General features: G+C 41.0%; 2 protein-coding genes across 3 annotated transcripts in view; both read left to right on the top strand.

Moving 5' to 3' along the window:
* Positions 1–13,290, top strand: part of col4a6 (collagen, type IV, alpha 6) — a 136,850-nt gene extending 123,560 nt beyond the window's left edge. For both annotated transcript variants that reach the window (XM_085137808.1, XM_085137817.1), the window contains 19 exons: positions 2,511–2,681; positions 3,463–3,606; positions 4,146–4,268; positions 4,866–5,047; positions 5,125–5,188; positions 5,807–5,881; positions 6,320–6,427; positions 6,530–6,640; positions 6,772–6,843; positions 7,227–7,346; positions 7,438–7,554; positions 7,750–7,911; positions 8,038–8,136; positions 8,259–8,411; positions 9,428–9,544; positions 9,626–9,817; positions 9,918–10,089; positions 10,183–10,297; positions 10,444–13,290. In XM_085137808.1, coding sequence (XP_084993934.1) covers positions 2,511–2,681; positions 3,463–3,606; positions 4,146–4,268; positions 4,866–5,047; positions 5,125–5,188; positions 5,807–5,881; positions 6,320–6,427; positions 6,530–6,640; positions 6,772–6,843; positions 7,227–7,346; positions 7,438–7,554; positions 7,750–7,911; positions 8,038–8,136; positions 8,259–8,411; positions 9,428–9,544; positions 9,626–9,817; positions 9,918–10,089; positions 10,183–10,297; positions 10,444–10,704 — 2,558 coding nt within the window. In that variant the 3' untranslated portion in view covers positions 10,705–13,290. The remainder of the gene's footprint in view (positions 1–2,510; positions 2,682–3,462; positions 3,607–4,145; positions 4,269–4,865; positions 5,048–5,124; positions 5,189–5,806; positions 5,882–6,319; positions 6,428–6,529; positions 6,641–6,771; positions 6,844–7,226; positions 7,347–7,437; positions 7,555–7,749; positions 7,912–8,037; positions 8,137–8,258; positions 8,412–9,427; positions 9,545–9,625; positions 9,818–9,917; positions 10,090–10,182; positions 10,298–10,443) is intronic.
* An 892-nt stretch (positions 13,291–14,182) lies between these two features.
* On the top strand, positions 14,183–21,595 carry ankrd46b (ankyrin repeat domain 46b). Its single transcript, XM_085138414.1, has 4 exons — positions 14,183–14,323; positions 17,667–18,009; positions 20,154–20,312; positions 20,697–21,595. Exons 2-4 carry the CDS (start codon positions 17,699–17,701, stop codon positions 20,911–20,913), a joined length of 687 nt encoding a protein of 228 aa, XP_084994540.1. The 5' UTR covers positions 14,183–14,323; positions 17,667–17,698; the 3' UTR covers positions 20,914–21,595.
* The last annotated feature ends 197 nt before the right edge of the window (positions 21,596–21,792 follow it).

Below are 21,792 nucleotides of genomic sequence, written 5' to 3' on the forward strand. Positions count from 1 at the left end.
CCCTTGGCTTGCATTTCCTCCATCCTCTTGCTGTTGGTGTATTAGAACAAACACTTGAACTGCTGCCTTCATTTCTCATCTGTGCTGCACACAAATGTCCATCTCCACAGCGCAGTCGTGGAGTCTCGTATGGGGTGTAACACCACGTCTCTGGAAAAAAAAAAGATGGTAAAGGAAAGAAATTAATATGAAGGTGAATGAATACAGAGGCAAAGTAAAACATTAACGCCTATATTATTTATTATTTTCAAGTTATTTTTGATTAATTGAATAGCATATTAATTTATTTAATTAATTTTATTTTTGTTCTTTATTTATTTTTGTCTTTTGGGAGAGGGTGGAGCAGCTTACCTCCTCCAAATATAGTGTTACCTCATTATCTAAGAGATGATGACTTTTGCCTATGTTTGATGAGGTGCTTCATCAAATCGTGCCATTTCACTGTGTTTGCATCAGTAACTATTTTAAAGTACATAAAACTATGATGCTAGAAGGAAATGACATCATCACACCCCACAGAAAGACTGAACCAGATGGATATTTTGTAACAGTTCTGTAAACAAAGCATTTCCGCAGGAAATGTGAAAACCACTGTTTGCTGTTCTTACTTGCAGAAACGACTAACCTCATTGTGAACTAAGTGTTTCTGTCTAATCAGTTCCAGATGTGTTTGATGAATTAACTGTAACAGGTTTGTGTGAAAATTGAAGATTTGGGGGCAAACGCTGTTTAACTCAAAGCTAGAAGCTTTTTATTTTACACTCTTGAAAGGACTTCTTATTTTCAGCGCATCCTTGCATTGATCAAAAAGTGATAAGCTGCAACTTTGCAGCACAGATGTGCTGAAAATGGGTTCATTTTTTAAGAATGTAAACAGTAGCAGTTAGTGTGCTTTAGATGGCTTAACCTTGCTAGTCTGGAATTGCACTCAGAAACAGTATGATTACCAATCGGCTGGTTCTCCTGTAATGTGAGTATCAAAATTAGCCACACTGAGCTTTCATATCTCTGCAACAAAATCTGCAATCTGGGTGCAATTACAGCCCAATCGCAGCAATGAAGTATTGTAAAGAAATGTGTGATGGCATTGTTGTTGCTGTTTGCAAGGCTGCTTTAATATGTGTTAAAAGATAGACAAACTAGGTTAAAACCTGATAGTTGGAGGTAAGTGTATTCATCATACAAAAGATAATAATACATATTATTATATTATGATACAGTTATGGTAAAAAAGGAAGATTAGCCTCTTAAATTCTAAGGTTGTACCTATAAGAACATAATAAAGATAGTCTGGTCCTTAGCAGGTCTTAAAATTAAGCAAACACAGCCTCAGATGAACTACAAAACATGTTGCATTGTGTATTTAATAAACAAAAACAAAAGCAAAAAGAAGAAGCATTGCGTAAAAAGCGTAGGAGCGGTCCTACCAGCAAATTCGCCCTCAATCAGTCCTGCAATGCTCAGTGAATATGTGCAAGAGGTACATCTCAGACTCTACAGGGCTCAGTTGTCATGTTAAATGTTAAAGGTCATTAGCAGAGATGGGCAGTAATGCATTAAAAGTGATGTAATCCGATTACTTTTTCAAGTAGAGAGAAAAGTCAGGGATTACTACTACAAAAAAGTAATTAGATTACTGTTACTTTACCGTACGCTCACTGTGTTACTGCGTTACTAAGTAACGAAAAAACAGGCAGCAGACTAATTACACGGAGGATAACGAGATGATGGGAAACAGGGGGAAACACAGCTGGAACTAATCAGAGATAACAGACAGGACAACAGACTATCAAAATAAAACAGGAAACATGAGACACACACACTAAAGCATGGACTAACTGAACACGGGGAACCAAGGCAGCGAAAGACACGACTGGGAAACAGATGAATAAACATGGAGACAGAACTTAGTATGCGTGATGGAGCATCGACACAGGGGAGACATGGAAACAGAACCAATATAAATTGAACCAGAAAACACAAACACTGGGTCACAAACCCAGGACCATGACATACAGATATTATAAAGGTATAAATCGGATCATGCAACAGAACAGTGATCCCAGGCACAGCAGCAAATTTACATGAGAAGAAAAGAAACAATGTGCTACAAAGGCCCAGTTGAAGTCCAGACCTCAACCTGACTTAAATGCTCTGTTCACCTGTGCATAAATTAATTTTTGTAAACCTTCATTAACTGAAGTAACGCTGTCAAGAATACTGAGCCAAGATTATTAGAAAATGATGTGACTGATAAAATCATGCAGAACATTATCAAGTTATTGTTGCTAAAGGTGATGCTAACTACTATTGACTTTTGGACTACATTATGAAATGTGTTGTTGTTCATTTGAGGTTGTATTTGTGTAATTTTAAAATCTGGTAAGCACCCGAAGACTGCATGCTTTTCCAGATAATTAGCCAGCAGCCCTTTTCCATGTGTCTATATGAATGTCAGATTGTTGTCAGTGTTTTGTTTTTCTCACTGTCTCTCCTTCCATTATTGGCAGGTTTCCCTGGTCGGAAAGGAGAAAGAGGAGAACCAGGTTTCCCAGGGCCTGCTGGGATGAAAGGAACTCCCGGACGACCTGGTGCTACTGGGTTACCAGGAACAAGGGGACGCCCCGGTTTAGCAGGACCAGGGACTATAGATGGAATTCCAGGAACGCCAGGAAGAAAGGGTCTGCAGAAGTAGTTTTTTTGTTTTTTTCAAGGCCACATTTGTCATTTTTAGTGGTGTCGTGTTAGATGTTGATCATGACTTTACTGATTATGATGATGGACAGAGTGATCCTACTGGTTGACTCCCACATTATAAAGGCATGGTTGGGGAATTCATATCACCATTGTACGAACATCAGTAATACGGTCAATGCTGCAATGTACTGATCTCATCAAATATTTTCTTTTATCATGACCATGGTGTGGTGGTGAACAAGATTCCTTTTTTAAGATTGTTCAGGGAGTTTTTAAGACAGCCCGATAACAATGAATTCTGGTCAAACATCTCCAAGATATCTCACAGTGTTAGTAGAAGCCCAGATAATTAGGTTAGACAATATGTTTGCATGATTTTTAGGGCCAAGTGCAATGACCTCAGTTTCATCGGAATTTAGAGGTCATCAAGTCTATATGTCTTTAAGACATTCCTGCCGTTTAACGCACACTTTTGCAGGTTTGTGTCATCAGGCTTCGAGGATAGATAAACCTGAGTGTCATCTGTATAACAAAGAAAACGTGGGCTGTACCCTTGAATGATGCTGCTTAAGGGAAGCATGACCTCTCAGTTCATTTGAATTCTTATTAGTTTGCGCAATAGAGCCAACCAATGACGGGAAAACGTTTCACTTTTTTCTCAGCTTCATATGTTTCAGTTACCTGTCCTGTATTACTGATAATGTCACTGCCATTCTGCTTTTTTACAGATATCATAGTAGTGACAATCTATCCTAATTCCCACAGGTGACAGAGGCTTCCAAGGAATGATGGGCTTCCCTGGATTCCTAGGACGTCCTGGCAGTTCAGGATTTCCCGGAGTGAAAGGACAGCCTGGAGTGCCTGGAGCAAATGGACGCCCTGGGTCGCCTGGATTCTTTGGAACTAAAGGTAAAATATCCCCCAAAGGAATAAGTATACTGATCCTGGGCGAATAAAAGAATAAATTAGCAATGCTAATGCTACTCCTTGAGGTTATCATGAGGCAAACTGTGTGACATGGTTACGCATGGCTACAATTCCCCCTCTGTTTGTTCTGTTCACGCCTAATACTTGGCTCTGTCACAACAGCATCTAAAGGGCACTTGATGCAAACAATCTCACATGAACAAGTTAGACTTTTAATGGCATCCCAGATATTTAGTTTTTGTACATTTGAATTCCATTTGTCTTAAGGCATTCCCATTGGTTGGTAGGTTTCTGCAGGGCTCACACCATTAGATGCTCATCCTAAATTTTGGGCACCATGAGAAGTTTTTTCAAAGACTGTATTTGGTTGAACCACCACAACAACCATCTCTCATGATGGAGACCCCTGTTTTGGAACCACGTCATCAACATTTTGGTTATCTTTCAGGGCCAAGAATTTATCAGTCAAGTTGCATGAACTGTGGCTTTGCACCAACATTCCTCTGTTTTTACTTTGGCAGGTGACAGAGGATTACCTGGTCCAGCCGGATTTCCTGGTAGACCTTTTCCATCTGAGCTTGTAGAGAAAGGAGACATCGGAGGCCCTGGAACAACCGGCCTTTCTGGCTTTACTGGACCCAGAGGTAACATAGTGCTTTGCTTCTTTCAGAACGTCACCGGATAATCTGAAGGGCATAAATTAACTGCAGACTTTATTAGGAGCTTCTGGTGAATTTTAAATCATTTAGAGAAGAGATTCATATTTGTTACATATTTTTTAAAATAAGAAATTTTTTCATAGATGAGGACTTCAACACTAAATTGGTGGATGAAGCTGAGAGGACCAACACAATAAAGAGGGCCAGGGCAGTGACTCAGATTAGTGGAAATACTGCCTCGCAGACAGAGAGCATCTACAGTTGCCTGTGTTGGGATACCGCTCAGCTTAACAAACAAACAAAATATCATGTACTGTGCTCTTAAAGAAGGGGAAATTATCAGCAACCCCCTAAAACAGCATTTTGTTACATGCTGAAAACATGCTGTAAAGTTTAGCACTTTGATACGGGAGTCTCCAGATACTAACCTTCAAAGCCAGCCCCAAGTTCCCACTAGTGGAACTGCAGCTGTTCGCACTTCTGCAAAATGTAGGCTCTCTAATGAAGTATTTAACTGCTTTTTGCTGCTGTGAACATCCATCACCTTGTGTTACAAACTCTGATCTTTCTCTGGGTTAACAGGTGACAAGGGTCAGCCAGGTGCACCTGGTCGTCCAGGACGACCTGGAGCTCCTGGTTTACCTGATCAGAGTAAAGGGCTGCCGGGAGAACCTGGCCTTTCTGGGGAAACAGGACTTCCAGGCTTCTCTGGACAAAAAGGAGAATCTGGAATTATGGGATTCCCCGGCACTATGGGAACAAAAGTAAGAAAAGATGCATATACATGTAGCAAATTTTGCCAGGCAGAGATTAAAATTGGGATGTTTGTTTGTTTTTTTAGGGCAATAATGGCTTTCCAGGTTTATCTGGAAGGCCTGGAGAAGTTGGTCGGTCTGGTGCCAAAGGTAAGAGTACATATTAGTGCTGTTGGATATAACGATATGCATCGGATGATGATATGAAAACATCTGTATTACACTATCATTTGTTTCGTTGTGTCCCAAAATAAACTGTTTATGGCAATATTGTACTATTTCTAATAGTTCTCACTTTCTCTTATATTTTAAAAAAAACGCACTATGCATGGGCAAGCGACTGTTTTCATGCATTGTTGTTTGCAGCATGTGGCTCCGCCATCTGCTTCTTTATTTTCCACATAAAAGTGTCACAATAAAGCCGAAGATCCTGTTCCAACTTTTCAAAATAAACTGACGTGATGATAATATACATTATTCTCAAACGTCAAATTTTGAAATATGCATTAATGAAAATACCTAAAATAAGGTACACGACACCCAGCTTCACACAAGTGGCCCGAGATTCACAGAATTTACAGAAAATGTTAAATTTTTGTGATTTATATCATTGTCGGGACGATAAATGTGTTATATGGGGATATGAGATTTTGTTCATATCGCACAGCACTAGTACATATGAAGTCTACCACCAGTGATAAACATCTTCTTTACATCTGTTCATGATCAAATCAAACATCCATTGACTTAAATGCTTTTTTCTCTTAGGACTCCCTGGAGAAACTTTTGGTTATCCTGGAGCACCAGGACTTAAAGGCCGACAAGGAGATTCAGGGATCCCAGGTAAGACTCACCTTACTTGGTTATGGCGAAACTTTATTTGTCACGGCAATTGATCAGCAACCACTGATCAATGGCCATGAGTACCATTCACAGAGAGTTGGGGAACGGCTGCAATCACAGCATTGTAAGAGGGTGAAAGATGTACCCTTAGGCCCCCTCCTCGATTCAGAGATGGTCTTTCCCTTTTCACATCTCTGTAAATAAAGAAAAGCATCGAGCAGCACATCACTTGTAGTGTTGTTGTTGTCATATTTTATAAACTTGTTGACATGGATCAGAATTTACATTTCCTTTATATTTTATTTTTAGTAAAATAAATATATTTAGTGTAGGTGAAGAAATTCTTAGTACTGTGGGACAAGCTTCTTGGGAGATCAGAGTTGTTCTCCAATCTCTGATTTCTTCAAAAGTTTTAAAACATTTTAAATATGTCGACAGGCGACCAAGGGAAATTTGGTGAACCTGGCGATAATGGATTTCCAGGAAATCCAGGTTTCCTCGGACAGAAGGGGATTCCTGGTGAACAGGGACGGTATGGAATAATGGGTGAGTAACACCTAAGAAAGTCCTGTTGCAGTAATTCCTTCATGACGTCGTGGAGATTTGTATTCACAGAAAGTGTTGAGATGTAGTTTTTCTTCTCTGCAGGCTCTCCTGGTTTCCCTGGACCAAAAGGTCAGCCTGGATTGCCAGGAATAGGAAGGGGGCCTGATGGGTTTCCTGGTCGGGCTGGATTCCCTGGAAATCGTGGGTTTAAAGGTGAAAGGAAAAAAGAAAATCCACTACATTCATACACTAATCTTACAATAATTTTTCCAAATGAGGTTAAAAAATTGTCTTTTCCAGTGTTTTCAATGTTTTGTTTGTTTGTTTTATTTTTGTTATTTTAGGTTTTCCCGGACCACCTGGTTTGGATGGCCTTAATGGCCTAGCAGGACCTAAAGGCCTGTCTGGAAACCCAGGCAAGAATCACATTTCACACTCCAGCTGATTCTATGTTTCTTGATTTATTTCACAGCTCACTACTCACTCAGTACTCAGTAAACAAAAATTAGATGTACAATAAGCCAGATAATCCAAAGCTAAAGCTAATCTTAGCATGATCCAGTAAGACTAGATGAATGTATCAAGTAGTTATGGCTCGATAACTGAGGAAAGATGAGCCGTTTTGCATTTTGGCCCTTTGTGTGTCTGCAGAAAAGGAAAGTTCATTATTCAAAGCTGTGAGGCATACAGCTTTGGCAAAGCTCAACCTTTTCACCCTCTTCATCGGGGTCAACATACTTCTGATTGTTTTAGGCTTGCAAAGACAGAAGATTTAACAACTTTATGTTTTTTAATCTAGGTGCAATTCTGGGAGGTAGCCCTGGCCTTTCTGGTAGTCCAGGGTTGAAGGGAGAAAGAGGTGTTTCCCAACCCGGTGTTCCAGGGTATCCCGGCCAAAAAGGACAAAGAGGAGAACCAGGTGAAATAGACTTCAATGAAATAAAAAAAGTGCAGATTCAATGTGCAATAATATATATAGCAATAGATTGTTTTTACTTTCTGTATATCAGGTCCTTTTGGATTGAAAGGGAGCCCAGGTATTCCTGGACCTCCTGGACCCAGATCAATAGAACGCTTTCCTGGACCTACAGGAGATGCAGGTCTCCCTGGACTGGATGGACAGTATGGTAAATACATTTCCTTAATCAATTTTGATGATTTTGTTTTCCATTCTCTTCTTTTTTCACATTTTTTATTTTTTCCCTTTATATTCTCCTATACTTTTCTATGCTTAGTTTTTCTTTCTTTTCCCTTTAACGTTGATTTATTCAACCTTCCTTGAATTGAATTTCTCTCTTCCTCTCCCTTTTTCTTTCTTACAGGTGTCCAAGGTCCTCCAGGTCTTCCCGGCCCGCCTGGTCCAGGCACAGCTCAGGGAGACAGAGGTGACCCTGGTCTGCCAGGCTTCCCAGGGACCCCTGGTACAAAGGGTGAACCAGGATTACCTGGAGGTCCTGCATTCCCTGGCAGACCTGGTTTAAAAGGTGGAGTATGGCTAAAATACATGGCATGATCTAAAAATGCTGCTTCTTCTTTTCTATGTTTGCTCCTATATGTTTTCAATTTAAAAAAAAAAAGATAAACTGAAACATTATGTATTTGCCCTTCAGGACAAAAGGGTGATGGTGGTTTTGCTGGAATTCCTGGTGTCCAGGGTTTTAGAGGTGACTCTGGTTTTCCTGGAAGCAAAGGAACGGCAGGAAATAGAGGTAGGACATAAGGCATAAGTCTTTAATTTCCCCCCACTCTTTTCCCCACAATTTCTTCTTAATTTTCTTCTAACTTTCTATCTTTCCTCCATCCCTCTTTTTCTCCACCCTTTCCTTTCCAGGGTTTCCAGGTCCAAAAGGTTTGCCTGGAGCCATATATCCAGCTCCACTTCCAAATGGGCCATATCCACAAGGTGATCCAGGTTTCCCTGGTGAAAGAGGAAGCCCTGGTAACCCTGGAGAGCCTACTCAGTCTGGTTTTCCTGGGCGTAAAGGTGAGTTTGAAGGCACAAACAAAGTGTAAATTTATTAATTATATCCATCCATCTTTGCATGCATGCATCCATCTATCTACATCCACTTAACCTGAACAGAGTTATGGGGGCACCATTATAACAGAGACATCCAGACTTCCTTCTCCTCAGTCATTTCTTCCAGCTCTTTTGGGTGGGTCCATCAAGGTTTTCCCAAGCCAGTCAACATACGTAATCTCTCCAGCATGTCCTCAATCTGCCTCATTTCCACCTCTCGTATCTGCGATCTGATTCTTTCAGTCACTACCCAGAGCTCTTGATCAGGCCTTATTCATGAGTAAGAGTAGGAATGTAGATTGACCAGTAAATCAGCTCTCTCTTTATCATGATGGACCAATGCAGCATTTACATCACTGCAGATGCAGCCTGAATCCATCTGTCAGCCACCTGCTCCTCTCTCCCCTCACTTGTGAACAAGACCCAGAGATATAAGAGGGAAGTTATTTGTCCCCTACCCCAAAGAGGCACTCTACGCTTTTCCAACTGAGGACCATGGCCTTGAACTTTGAGGTGTTAATTCTCATCTCTCCGTGTCTTTAACTCCAGTCCAGCCAAGGAACAATGATCCAAATGGTTTGCGTGATTCAAACTTAGTTTACCCTTTTCACCCAGAATAAGTTGCTTTGGGAGAACATACCAGAGGTAAATTGCCACCAACAACATAGCTTCTACGACACACAAATCCCTCCATCACAATAAGATGGCAATGGAGGAGCATTATCCTTCATATCCTGCAGAAAACAGGAGCTGTTTGTTCAGCTTAGGATAGGCTAGTTTACTTCCATTCAAATGCAAACAAAGTGAAAGAAGGCAAACGTTTTTAACATAGAGTTTTAAAATCTATTTTCCCCCCAACATCAATATAAATAATATGCAGCTAATCTGGCATGTTTTAATGTACAGAGACAAAAAAACAATAATAAAGGGAGAAGATGAAAAATGGATGATATGCAGTGTAAAATATTCTCCTGTTGCAGGTGCTGTGGGTAACCCTGGTCCATCGGGTAGACTGGGTAGGACTGGAGGCCCTGGTTTTCAAGGACCTCTTGGGGATCCCGGACCTCCTGGTTTCCCTGGATCCCCAGGAGCACAAGGTCAGGATTTTTGTTTATCTTCGACTTTTTAATAGCTTATCACTTCTAGCATGTTCTTATTCTTTCCCCCGTCTTCTTCAGGGTTACCTGGTACAATTGGCCCTCCCGGCATTCCCGGCAGCGTCGGCCGCAGCCACAGCATCGGCTACACTCTGGTTAAGCACAGCCAGACCCCCCAGGTTCCCATGTGTCCTCAAGGCATGGCCAAACTGTGGGAGGGCTACAGTCTGCTGTATGTAGAGGGACAGGAGAAGGCACACAACCAAGACCTCGGTATGAAAACACTCTCAGGCTCTTATGAACCATAAATACTAGTTATAGCAGTCTTTGTGTGGCACAATTAAAGGTTTAAAACCTCCCTTTGTCTCTTCAGGTCAGCCGGGGTCGTGTCTCCCCAGGTTCAACACGATCCCCTTCCTCTACTGCTCGCCCAGCGAGATTTGCTACTACGCTAGCCGCAATGATAAATCCTACTGGCTCTCCACGACCGCATCCATACCCATGATGCCCGTGGAAAAGGAGGAGATAAGACCTTACATCAGCAGGTATTGTACACTGTGTTACTTTAGTCAAGCTGCCTGTCATATACATGTGCATACAATTAATGAAGCTTTCATCTGATTATATGAATAACACAGGTGTTCAGTATGTGAGGCTCCATCTCAGGCAGTGGCGGTCCACAGTCAGGATATGACAATCCCCAACTGTCCTATCGGCTGGAGGAGTCTCTGGATAGGATACTCCTTCCTAATGGTACGTAGTTAATGGCAGCTTCTACCAAACAGATTTAGACCAGCAATTAGATGAAGAGATTATTTCTCCCCATTGTTCTGCATACTGCCAAATTGTCTTCAGAGATGTCATATTTTTAAAAAAATGTCCTTTCATTTCTGACACAGCACACAGCAGCTGGTGCAGAGGGCGGCGGTCAGTCCTTGGTGTCTCCCGGTTCCTGTCTGGAGGACTTCCGGGCGACTCCGTTCATCGAGTGCAACGGCGCCAGGGGCACCTGCCACTACTTTGCCAATAAATACAGCTTCTGGCTGACAACCGTGGATCCAGAAAATGAGTTTACCTTCTCGCCAACCAAGGAGACGCTGAAGGGAGGCCAGGAGCGCTCCAGAGTCAGCCGCTGCCAAGTGTGCAGCAAGATCTTGTAGTAGGCAAAGGTGAAAGATGGAGGAGTGAGGCGGGGAAACATCAGGAGGGGATTCACTAACATTTCAAGAATTTATGATGGAGGATGAGATGGATTTAAAAAAGAACACGTGACTGACTGAATGGACCTTTCTCCTGTGCTGTGATGTTTCAGAATCGAGTCGAGCAACATCGGCCCCATTTTGAGAGTTTTTTTAATCCCCTGTAGGAATGAATGGCTTATAAAAAAAAAAAGAAGAAGAAGCTGGCGGTAGGAGGAGGAAAGAGAAGAGTTCCAGTGTGAGCGATCTTCTCGAGATTATCACTGATAATGGTGCTATTGTTTATGTATGTGTTTATTACGTGTCAGCTTTCTTGTGACAGATGTCAGCGAGAATCATTCTCGGCTACCTCGGAGAGTGCCCCCACCCCCACTTAGCAAACAAGTGCCCCGCACACACGTTAAGCACCCAATTTAAAGGTTATCAGCTCAGGAAGTTGGCCGTTATTAGTTCTTGTCGCTCCCATAGATACTGACAGCAGGCAGAAAGTCTCTACACCAACTCTTTTAATGCTGACTAGTGGAAAGTGGAGACGGGCTGATTGTTCGTGAATTCACGATTGCTGTTCAGTTAGGTTTAAGACACAGACAAGCATAAAGTCTTTGTAATCTATGAGAAAGCTCAATTTTAAAGGGCTGCCTGAGATTTTACTACAATGTTATTCATATCTACATAAGATCAAACTGGGTAAAGCCCCTTCTGCACAACTACTGGGTACAGAGAAACGTCTGACTGTCATATCTATGGGACAGACAAGCCTACAAATGCTTTTCAATGGGCTGATCACGTTTGAAGTGAGTACATAAGAGCTTAATGTGAGATGAGAGTAAAATTACAGATTGCTGGTTGATTTTAAGGTTTTAAAGCGAGTTTGCATTATCTTATTGGGCTGATCTGAGCAAAGCAGATATAAAGCTTCATTGAAATCCTTGAAATCTTTGGGAAGATGAAACCTGTTTTCTTCATAAACTTTTTATTCTACGGCAGTTTAGCACCACAAAGGTGCCCACTGTAAACACACTGGGGATTTTTTCATGTGTTGCATCAATACCTGCAGTATATTTGATGTCGGCCACTTCATTATTGGTTTGAAAATAGACTTGCCAAGACATGTGACTTGCTTGAGGTAAAAATGGTGTTGAAGCTATCCTTTGTTTTTAGGTTTTTGTTATATTTGGATAATTTTTTGGTGCCTTACAATCGGACGTGTGAATTAAAGGAGTTTTAGCTTCATGTAAAGATTAAAAAATCTGTGGAAAACTATAACTCATTAGCAAATTATTTGTTGTATAAACAAAAAAAGACTAGAAGTATTTTGTTTATTGGACTCATACATATAAACAAAGCAAGTTTAATTTCTTTAAGTGCTGGTTTTCATATATAAGGTGAAAAGCATCATCTGTTTTGGGGAACAGAAGGAACTTAGAAACAATCGAAAGTATTCCTAAACATGTAAAACTCCCAGCGTAAGCTTCACGTAAGCCTGTGTACATTTCACAGTGGGACTCTCAGGTTGCTGCTACGTTACCGTTAGTATGACTTTAAAGGTCAAGTCAGATTTTTCTGTGCAACAGCTGAAATGACGATAGAGAGCTGTTGTTATTGCACTGATGTGGACACAGATGGTTCAGAACATCAAAGGGGCATACATATCTCCACCTCCACTCTCACAGGTTTTCTCTATGCTGCGACCAAACAAGTATTTCTTTTGATTATATCACACTTTTTAAGGCTGCCATTCGCTTGCATTTTGCAAAAAGACACAAAACACACGGTCTCTGATAGATGAATTATTGCTGTACATAGTGCTTACTGTATTTTTCAGCAAATCATGTTAGCGCAAAGGTCTATGATGTTGTTACTCAGTTCTTTTCTTTTCTTTTGTTTTTGTGTCCTCGGACAGGTAAGAAGATGGCTAAAGGACAATTCTGTGCCTTTAAATATAGATTTTGCAAAAACAAATACAAAAACACACAAAAAATTAGAAATTGTATCTGTTTTTGCATTAAATTTGGTTTTCCTCTGAGTCAAACAGGTTCATCTGTGCTTGGACAGTGGAAGCTACAGCATGCCTTGTAACCACTACGACCTCTAGCGCGTCTCTCTCTGCTGGTAGCCCTGACTTTAACGCTGTGCCACATAGTACATTTGTGTCTGTATTGCTTTTTTTTGTAATCTAGATTTGTAATTATTGAGTCATGACACTATCCCCTGGTTTTATTTACTGAGAAGTGAGGGAATGGGAAGGTAATAATGTGTACATTAAATTTTATGGAAAGGAAAACATGCCTGTGTTTTTATATGGGAGATATATTCACCGATTTAGGATGCTAACAGCACACTTTATTGCCAGTTTGGACTTCACCGCACGTTCAGAGCCAAATGGAGAAACATGCTTTAAGATCCCTGAGTGACAGAAAAGAAATGCAGTTTTCCTCAAAGAGGATCCATAACAAATCAAAAGTGGCAATGTAACATGTCTGTTCCTGTAACGTGTGTTTCTGTGCTCACACACTTTGAAATAAAGTCTCAAAACTACTTAACAAATGCATGTTTTTGTTTTTGTTTTAGCTCAACGTGAGGAACTGAAGTGAATTTAAATATAAAATCTGTAAAACCAAATGTTGCTGCCAGTGGTACTGGTTCATTTCACAAAGTGGATGTAATAGAGCAATAGAAGATACAGCCAGACGGTTGAAACATTTGCACATTTGGGTGTTCTGATAGGACAATGACTCCAAATACACATCAAAACTGTTTTTAGAATAGATAAAGCAGGCTAACCTTTACAGAAGGGATAGGCCTTCCCAATGGCTCCATGGTCCATCTCAGAAAACCAACAAGCTTTAATTAACTCTGCCATGCTGCCAAGAACAGTGGTCAATCCAGCTGAAAGTATACGGTTGTTTATGGCTACCAAAAGCATCTTACCAAAGGACATTAACCCAAAGCTTAGTGGAGGAATATACTTTTGACCATGTGTGGATTAGAGAAAATCCAAATGAAAATTAAACTTGTGCATCTGAATTTATTTTCTTTTCTTTTTTTAGTCATTACAGATGTGTTCTATAATCAATCACTACACCCTGGAAAGAAAACAGTTCAAAGAATTTATTAAAAGGCCAAAGTTACCATGACATGTGACCATGATGATGTAAGATGCGTGAAAGTGATTAAATAAAAATAATTAAGAACAACCATTACAAAAAAGAAAAGGCCAAAACAATAACAGAAATGAAAATTGCAGTAGAGATAGATCACAAATTCTGTTTCTGCCTCATAGTTTTTATTCACATTAATAATTTTATATGTTTCTATTTAAAATTAGAATAATAAAACTCAGATAGATAGATAGATAGATAGATAGATAGATAGATAGATAGATAGATAGATAGATAGATAGATAGATAGATAGATAGATAGATAGAACCTTCGCTCCAGTCCAGTAGGTGGCGGTAGTTCACCTTATCAAAAGAAGAAGAAGAAGCGGAACTCGTAGCACAACAACAACATTGTTAGCAGCATTAGCTCGCAAAAAAGCGAGGAGACTTTTTTCTTCTTATTTGGGTCCCATTAACAGGTGAGTGTAATAACCGAGGGACGTCAGAGAGCGTGAATGTGCAGTCTGTTGCCCTGTGTGCTTGTACGGGCGGAGAATTGCACATTTGTGAGCCGTTTCAGCTATGTGCACAACGTTAGCTCTCAGGCTAATGCTAGCTCCTAACGTTTTATTTAGTGGTTGCGTGCAAAAGTCACTGCATGCAAAGAGTTCTCGTACAGGATGAAGATTAAGGTGTAATGATGAGGATGCAGTGCTGTTGGATTTGTCCTCCCAGGTGAAATAGTTAGTCGACGGCCTGCTACAGTTTTGATCTTAGCTTTTTTTTTTCTCCAGAAAAAATGACTCTACACATTCATGAAAGCTGATTTCTCGAGAGCTTTTTGTATTCTGCTCGTTATATCCTGTTAATGACAACATATACTCGGATACAGGCGTCATTGATACTTGTGGTAACGAGCGGTGTGCACGGATGGGTCCAAATACTCTGGTTAGACGTCAAGATGTTTTGTGTGTCAGGTTTCTTTACTAAAACTCATATTTCTTGAACCCCAGAGGCCTAGAGATACACGCAAGATTTACCACGGTTACATCAGTTGTCTTTTTTAAGATTTGAGGAGGTTTATTGCATACAGACTTGTCTCGTTATTAAGGGTTCAACCTTCAAATGGTTGGTGACCTCCACAGTCAACAGATCCCAGTTCAACAAGCATCTTTGGGATGTGGTCGAGCGACAGATTCTCATTATGAATGTGCAGCTGACAAATCTGGACTGACACTCAAAGCCATAATACAACACGTCTCATTCATACAAGCACTTGCTCTATGCTTTGAAATGCTTTCTATCTAACATTCAGATACACTTATACTCAAATGGATGCATCGAAGAACAGCTTGGTATCTTGCCCAAGGATACACGCAGACTGGCCAACCTTCCAGTCAGTAGATGAACTAGTCTACCTCCTGAGCAACAGCCACCCCATACAATGTGATGGGGTTAGGGGTGCTGTCGTGCAAATGTGGACCAGAATGGTTCCAGCATCTTGTTAAATCTGTGCCTTTTCTAAGCAGCATTTGTATTTTTCTATTCTTTAACTTACTGCTCTGACTGAGGTCGAGCCCGTTGTCCAAACAATTGTGATTGACCTGGGCTAAAAGTCGATGTTTGAATCAACTGTTATTACTGTTGACAGAGGCCAAGTGGAGATAATCTTGCATAAGAGCACAAAGGAATTTGTGCTTTGATGGCAGAGTGATAAAGTCACAGCTGTGCAGTCACAGCAAACATCAGGTATAAATAAACAGTGCTGAGTAGAGTGCAATAAGTGACCATAGGTGTGAGGTCAGCATACAGGGAGAGTAGAGCCAGTGTGACTCATTCAGGAGGTTGGATTTAAAAAAGAAAAGCAAACACCCACAGTGGTGTGGACCATCATTTGATCTGTTAATACCTGGTTAAAGCATGTGTCTGTAGCTGTAATGCTTAAAAGTATAAAAGGTAAATTAAAAATTTGGAAGTGAACAGCAACAAGATCCACCGTTTGATTTCTCACAGATTTTTACACTGGCTGCTATCAGAACTACTTTAACTCTACTTAACATAGAGTCAGAAAGGCGTTAAAAGTGTTTAGTTGGTGAGCCGGTGTGAGTTGTAGCCTCAGGAGTTGCACCCAATGTAGTCTTCTGCTGTTGTAGCTCATCTGCCCTAGCCCAAGGTTGATGCTCTTTTGTCTGCCTGTCAAGAATTAGTCAACTCTGCTCATTCAAAAAGGAAAAAAAAGAAGGTAGTTCACTCCATGTTTTGGGAATAACTTGTCCAGTCCAGTTAATTGGACGAATAATACTCAACTTCAGGTTTTCAATTAATCCATGAAGGGTGAACAAGCAAAGAAGTCAGAAGTTCAACAACAGAAATGATGCAATGCCAAGTCAACTAGATCATCTAGGTAGTGTACTTACGGTGCTGGAGCAGTGTTAATCGGTCCAACGTGAGATTCACTACATGTGGACTTACTATGACCTGAGGTCCCAAAATCACCACTTCATGCTGCTACTTTTTCCATCCCCCCAGAAAACACACAGTGCCTGGTAGACCCCATGAGAAAGGCTTTAATCAGCACTCCTACTGCGCCAAATCAGAGTGATCTTACTGGCTGACTGTACAAATGAAAAAACACAGAAATTCATTCATTCAAAATAACTAATCTGGCACTCGCAGCAAGGTGTACCTAACGAAGTAGCCAGTGAGTGTAAATAGTTGTCAGACACAGACTTTGACTTGAAATTTAAATAAGTACCCCATAAATACTGCTGTTGTTATACTCCTTGACTTCAATATATCTTAGTTTATTTGAATAATTTTTTTTTTTTAAAAAAGAGGAAAATACACAAATTTGTAATTTTGGACAACGCTGTTGTCGCCGTTTTCTTTTTTTAAAAACTTCCAGTAAAAACTATGCAGAATAAAACCTTAAGTCAAAATATTCTTTTCTCCTAAACAGCTCACCGAAACTTCGAATAACTGCAGGTACAGAAACACACAAACAGGACAAAAGACGTCTTCTCAGGAAGCCCATTCAGTATAATTGGGAACAACAAACCAACAAACCTTGTCTCAGCAGATCTTTCATGAGGTGTTTGTGTGTGTGCACGCTGAGATCTTTGAGTGTGTTTATGAGCTATGTGATTATTTGCCACTAGGTGGCAGTATTCGCTGTCTGAAAGTGAGAGAGGGGAAAGAGCTAATGTCAGAAAGGAGAAATGAGAAATCACACAGTGAGTCTCACGTGCAGGTTTCAGAGATGGTGAAGAGAAAGCAGGAGAGGAGGATTCATCAAAAAAGTGTGGTTAAAGATGCAAACACAGAAAACAGGGAGTTTAAATGTGTTTGATAAATGTGTCTTAAGAGTTGGGAGATGGACTCAACCTCATTGATCCCTGATGCTTAATTTCAAAAGGCCAGCCGAGTAATCAGGTTCATTTTAAATAATTGTCATGCCAGTTAGACGAGAGAAAGATGAGGTGCAGTGACTTTAACTCTCAGATGAGGCAAGAAAAAAAAGGAGGATGATTTGGATTGTGATGGAAATCCGAGGAGAGGGATCAGTATTTCCAGTCTGAAACTTGAATTCTTTTCTTTAAAAAAGCAGAGAAATCCGAGAAAGTGAGGAAACAAGTTTAAGAACTGAGCCTCTTTCAACACTTGCTGCTCAATTTACACCACCCTTCTTTCTAACAGGGGAGACAGATGCAGGCAGGTGGAGTGGAGTGGGGTTGGAGTGCTTCCCGAGGGGGCTCAGCATGCATCTTAAGTTCAGCATTTAGAAAACATTTCCACATTTTGCCTCTTTGTTCACCGTCTCAGGTACGCTGGAATTTTCGGACACCCACTCGAACATGTCCTATGTCTTCATCAACGACTCGTCGCAGACCAGCGTGCCTCTGCTGCAGTCGTGCATCGATGGAGACCTGCCCTTCGCCAAGAGGCTGCTAGAGACCGGATGCGACCCCAACATCCGTGACAACCGGGGCCGCACCGGCCTCCACCTAGCCGCCGCCAGAGGGAACGTGGAAATATGCCGCCTCTTGCACAAGTTCGGGGCCGATCTGCTGGCGACGGATTATCAGGGGAATACGGCGCTGCACCTGTGCGGCCACGTGGATACGATACAGTTCCTGGTGTCCAACGGGCTGAAGATCGACATCTGGTAAGAATTCAGAGTTCAGGTGATAACAGTGAGCTGTTTCCATCCTGAGCAACTTAATGTTCTCTCATTTTAACTCCAGTTTTAATTTCATGTATATCAACTATTCAGAATCATGTAATCATGCATTATTCACGTTGATATGGTAGAAGCTAAAAGACATGTGGTGTACTGAGACTGTTTGGGTTGTAATACCCTCTCTAAACAACTTAAATCTGCCCTTTAGAGATTTCTGAATGAATGAAAATAGCACTAAACTCAAATTAAACTGCAATGAGCAAAGCTGCTGTAGAGATGATCTGAAGCCATAAACAACTGACAACAAAAAAGGAGCAAAAAGAAACAAATTTAAAATTGAGCAGATGGCTGACAGCAGTACTCTGAATCTTCAGTCGGAGGTTAGTGTTAATTCTGTCAGAGTATTCATTTAACGTTATTTGGGTTGTTTTTTCTTTGTAACTGCTTAGTGAGCATCTTAAATATATAAAGTTAGTTGGGGAATTTGAATCAAAGCATCGTAAATTTCATGAATGAAATAAATATAACTAAAAAATAAGTATTTTGTAACTGCTGCTAAAATCCCACTGGTGGAATTCACCTTTTAAGGGTCTCAGCAGAGCGAATCTAATGACTTCCTGTCCCCTCGGGGGGAGTGCACCGTTGTTCCCCTCAGAGGAGACGAGAGGAGTATTTGGTTCTGTTTGTTTGCAGTTTTAAGTCCAGTTTTCAAACTGTTGTGTTCAAGTCGTGTGTGATGGTAAACACCAATAAGAGTTCGAGCTGATTTCATTTTGAGGGAAAATCGGGTCAAGGTTGCACCAGATGTGAAAATTGTTGAAACCTTTAGATCACGCACATTTTTCTTTTGTATGGATCGTCTTCAACCTTCACAACCATATACTATCATCTTGGGCACCGTGAATAGCATTTCACCTTTACCTTCATCATTAGCACCCAAAGTGACCTTGAAAATATATTTCCAGAATCCATACAGAGTAATATGTCATATGTAATGGCACGGTGAGAGCTGTGCAATGCACTTCAGTACAGCATTATATGTGACAGTGGTGCAAAATGATTAATATGCTGCTCTTAATTTACATATTAACAATGCTGCACAAGTGATACTCCGTCACACCGTGGTATTTCCCCAGGACATATTTAATGAAGATGCAGGAAACGCTGACAGATCACACCAGCAAGCTGTCACCAGAACGTACTGCTCTGCATCACTGCCCTCACACATGACTTCCCATCATATCCGTGTTTCTCTGTGTTTATCTACAGCTACTTGGCTTTTGGGTTATCAAGCAAGTTGTGAACAAACTAAAGCTGAATATCTGATGTTTCTCTGGGAGACTTTAAAGCTCTGATAAATAATCCTGTAACTGAAGAGTGCAATAAACCAGACTTTGTGTTTTTACTGGTACTGTGATATCGCTCCCCAGCAGACACAAAAATGATCTCGTGAGCATGAACACAACAGGAAGTCTCTGAACTCTTCATGCATGTAGATCTAAACCAGTGTCTGAAAGTGTCCAGAAACATCTCGTCGGCTTTGGAGCTCTTCTTTTTTGTCCACCTAACTGAATTGCACATAGTACACATTTTGCTGTGTGTGTTTAAATGCTTACAAGATGAATGGATACGGATAAGCTAACAGATCTCAGTCACCCCATGGCAAACACAAGAGATGACCTCATGCTGCTGCTGTACTGATTAACCTCTTTTTAGACTGTTAGACTTGTCCAACGGATGCCCCTGATGAAGCTGCTGAAATATGACACAAACACTTAAATACTTTGTGGTTTTTCAGGGAATTTTTGGGAGTTGTGAAATTGTTTTAATTCACTAAATGAGGTCATCACTTACTGCTATGAGTTGATGTTACGTAAATCACCCATACCCACGACAAAAGGATTCAGTGCTTTCAGTTTTCAGTTGAACTTAGCAAAAACATTAGCTTTTATTTCCACTGTGCAGACTAATCATATTGTTTTTATCAGCAGGCTACATGTGTGACTGTAGTTATGTATGCACAGTGGTGGAACAGCATATTCACATCATAGAGGTTTCCTGGCACACAAAGATCCAAAACTTGTGTGTTGGATAAAAGAAATAATATATTGCTTTTGTTATTACTGCAGTAACCACAACGGATCGACTCCTCTGGTGCTGGCGAAGAGACGCGGAGTCAACAAGGATGCTATTCGTCTGCTGGAGGGGCTGGAGGAGCAGGAGGTGAAAGGCTTCAACAGAGGAGCCCACTCCAAACTGGAGACCATGCAGATGGCTGACAGTGAGAGGTGAGCAGAGCTGCAAGGACAGAGGGTGGAGAACCAATCAGGACAGATCATGCAGTCAAAGCATGATCTGTCCTGATTGGCTCTCTCCTGCAAAGCAGGTAGAGTTTCAAGCAAGACTTCACACAGCTTTCAGAACAATAATACTGACCCAGAGAACTGTTCTGTGCCTGCTTTAAGTTAGACTTAAAACAAGATCCTCTGGAAGGGTTTATCTTCATTTTAGCTCCTACACTGATTGTGGGTTTTCTTAGCTTTACCACAGAAAAAAGGAACAAGAACAGAGTTACATGTGAGAGATAACAAACTTCTCTGTGTGTGTGTGTGTGTGTGTGTGTGTGTGTGTGTGTGTGTGTGTGTGTGTGTGTGTGTGTGTGTGTGTCTCAGTGCGATGGAGAGCCACTCCTTACTGAACCCGAACCTGCAGAGCACCGAGGGCGTCCTGTCCAGCTTCAGGACCACCTGGCAGGAGTTTGTGGAGGACCTGGGCTTTTGGAGGGTCCTGCTGCTGCTGGTGGTCATCGCCCTCCTCTCCCTGGGCATCGCCTACTACGTCAGTGGGGTCCTGCCTTTCTCCACCAGCCAGCTGGAGCTGGTGCACTGAGTAAAGGCTGGGAAGAAGGGTGGTGAAGAGGCAGTAAAATAAATGAATGAAGGTCTGCGTTCAGCTTTGTGTATAGAACAAAAACCCAGAGTTTTGTTTCTTTGTTGCCCACATTTGATCCTTTTTATTGTGGTCTTAACAACATCATATGATACTGTTAGTAAAGAGACGCAATTTAAAAAATCTTATAAATATTTTTAGGTGATTAACGAGAGAGGACGGTGACTCAGAGACTTCGTGTGTGGCCTAACACCTCGACTCATTGATAGACTCATTTCCTCTTCCTCACACTTGTCATGTCATCCCTGTTTGCTCTGTTACAAGCTGTATATTGCTGATGTTTTGTATCTTTTCATTGTTTTCTTCTCACTTGTTATTTATTCAAATGTCTTTGGTGTAAATTTTTCCCTCGCTGTCTTTATTTCACACAAATACCTGCAGCCTTTCTGGCTGGAAACAGTTTTGTCAGGATAACAGAGCCGACTGCAGAGAAACACCTGGACTGAGTTTAGATGAAGCTTCAGGTTTAACTGGTATTATGGCAGCAGATTAATGCTTCTTACTTTGTTGTATATTCATTTTATCTTAATGTTCTTTGTTCAAAGGTTTTCAGTGTTTATTCCATCAAACATTTGAAGTCATTTAATGTGCAAAATGAATAAAATCATGACTGTAATCTGCATCAGGTTAGAGCGTCACTTTGTTACCAACTCAAAACTTTATTGGCACGCAGCAGCTAACCTGAGCTTTTTACAAAGAGCAAAGAAAACAGGAAAGACTGTAAATCTGTAGAAACAGACAGGATTAGTACTCGCTGTAAATGAATATACATACAGAACTTGCTCTCACCAATGGGGGAAAACCTTCAGCTGTTACTGA

This window comes from Neolamprologus multifasciatus, chromosome 3 (genome assembly GCF_963576455.1).
Source record: "Neolamprologus multifasciatus chromosome 3, fNeoMul1.2, whole genome shotgun sequence".
Lineage (NCBI taxonomy): Eukaryota > Metazoa > Chordata > Actinopteri > Cichliformes > Cichlidae > Neolamprologus > Neolamprologus multifasciatus.

What these genes read in the sequence shown, in the direction of transcription:
- ankrd46b (XM_085138414.1), top strand. Translation starts at nt 17,699, where the DNA reads ATGTCCTATGTCTTCATCAACGACTCGTCGCAGACCAGCGTGCCTCTG. An exon ending in GGGCTGAAGATCGACATCTG is followed by an intron (nt 18,010 to 20,153) that starts GTAAGAATTCAG and finishes TTATTACTGCAG; the next exon opens with TAACCACAACGGATCGACTC. An exon ending in CAGATGGCTGACAGTGAGAG is followed by an intron (nt 20,313 to 20,696) that starts GTGAGCAGAGCT and finishes TGTGTGTCTCAG; the next exon opens with TGCGATGGAGAGCCACTCCT.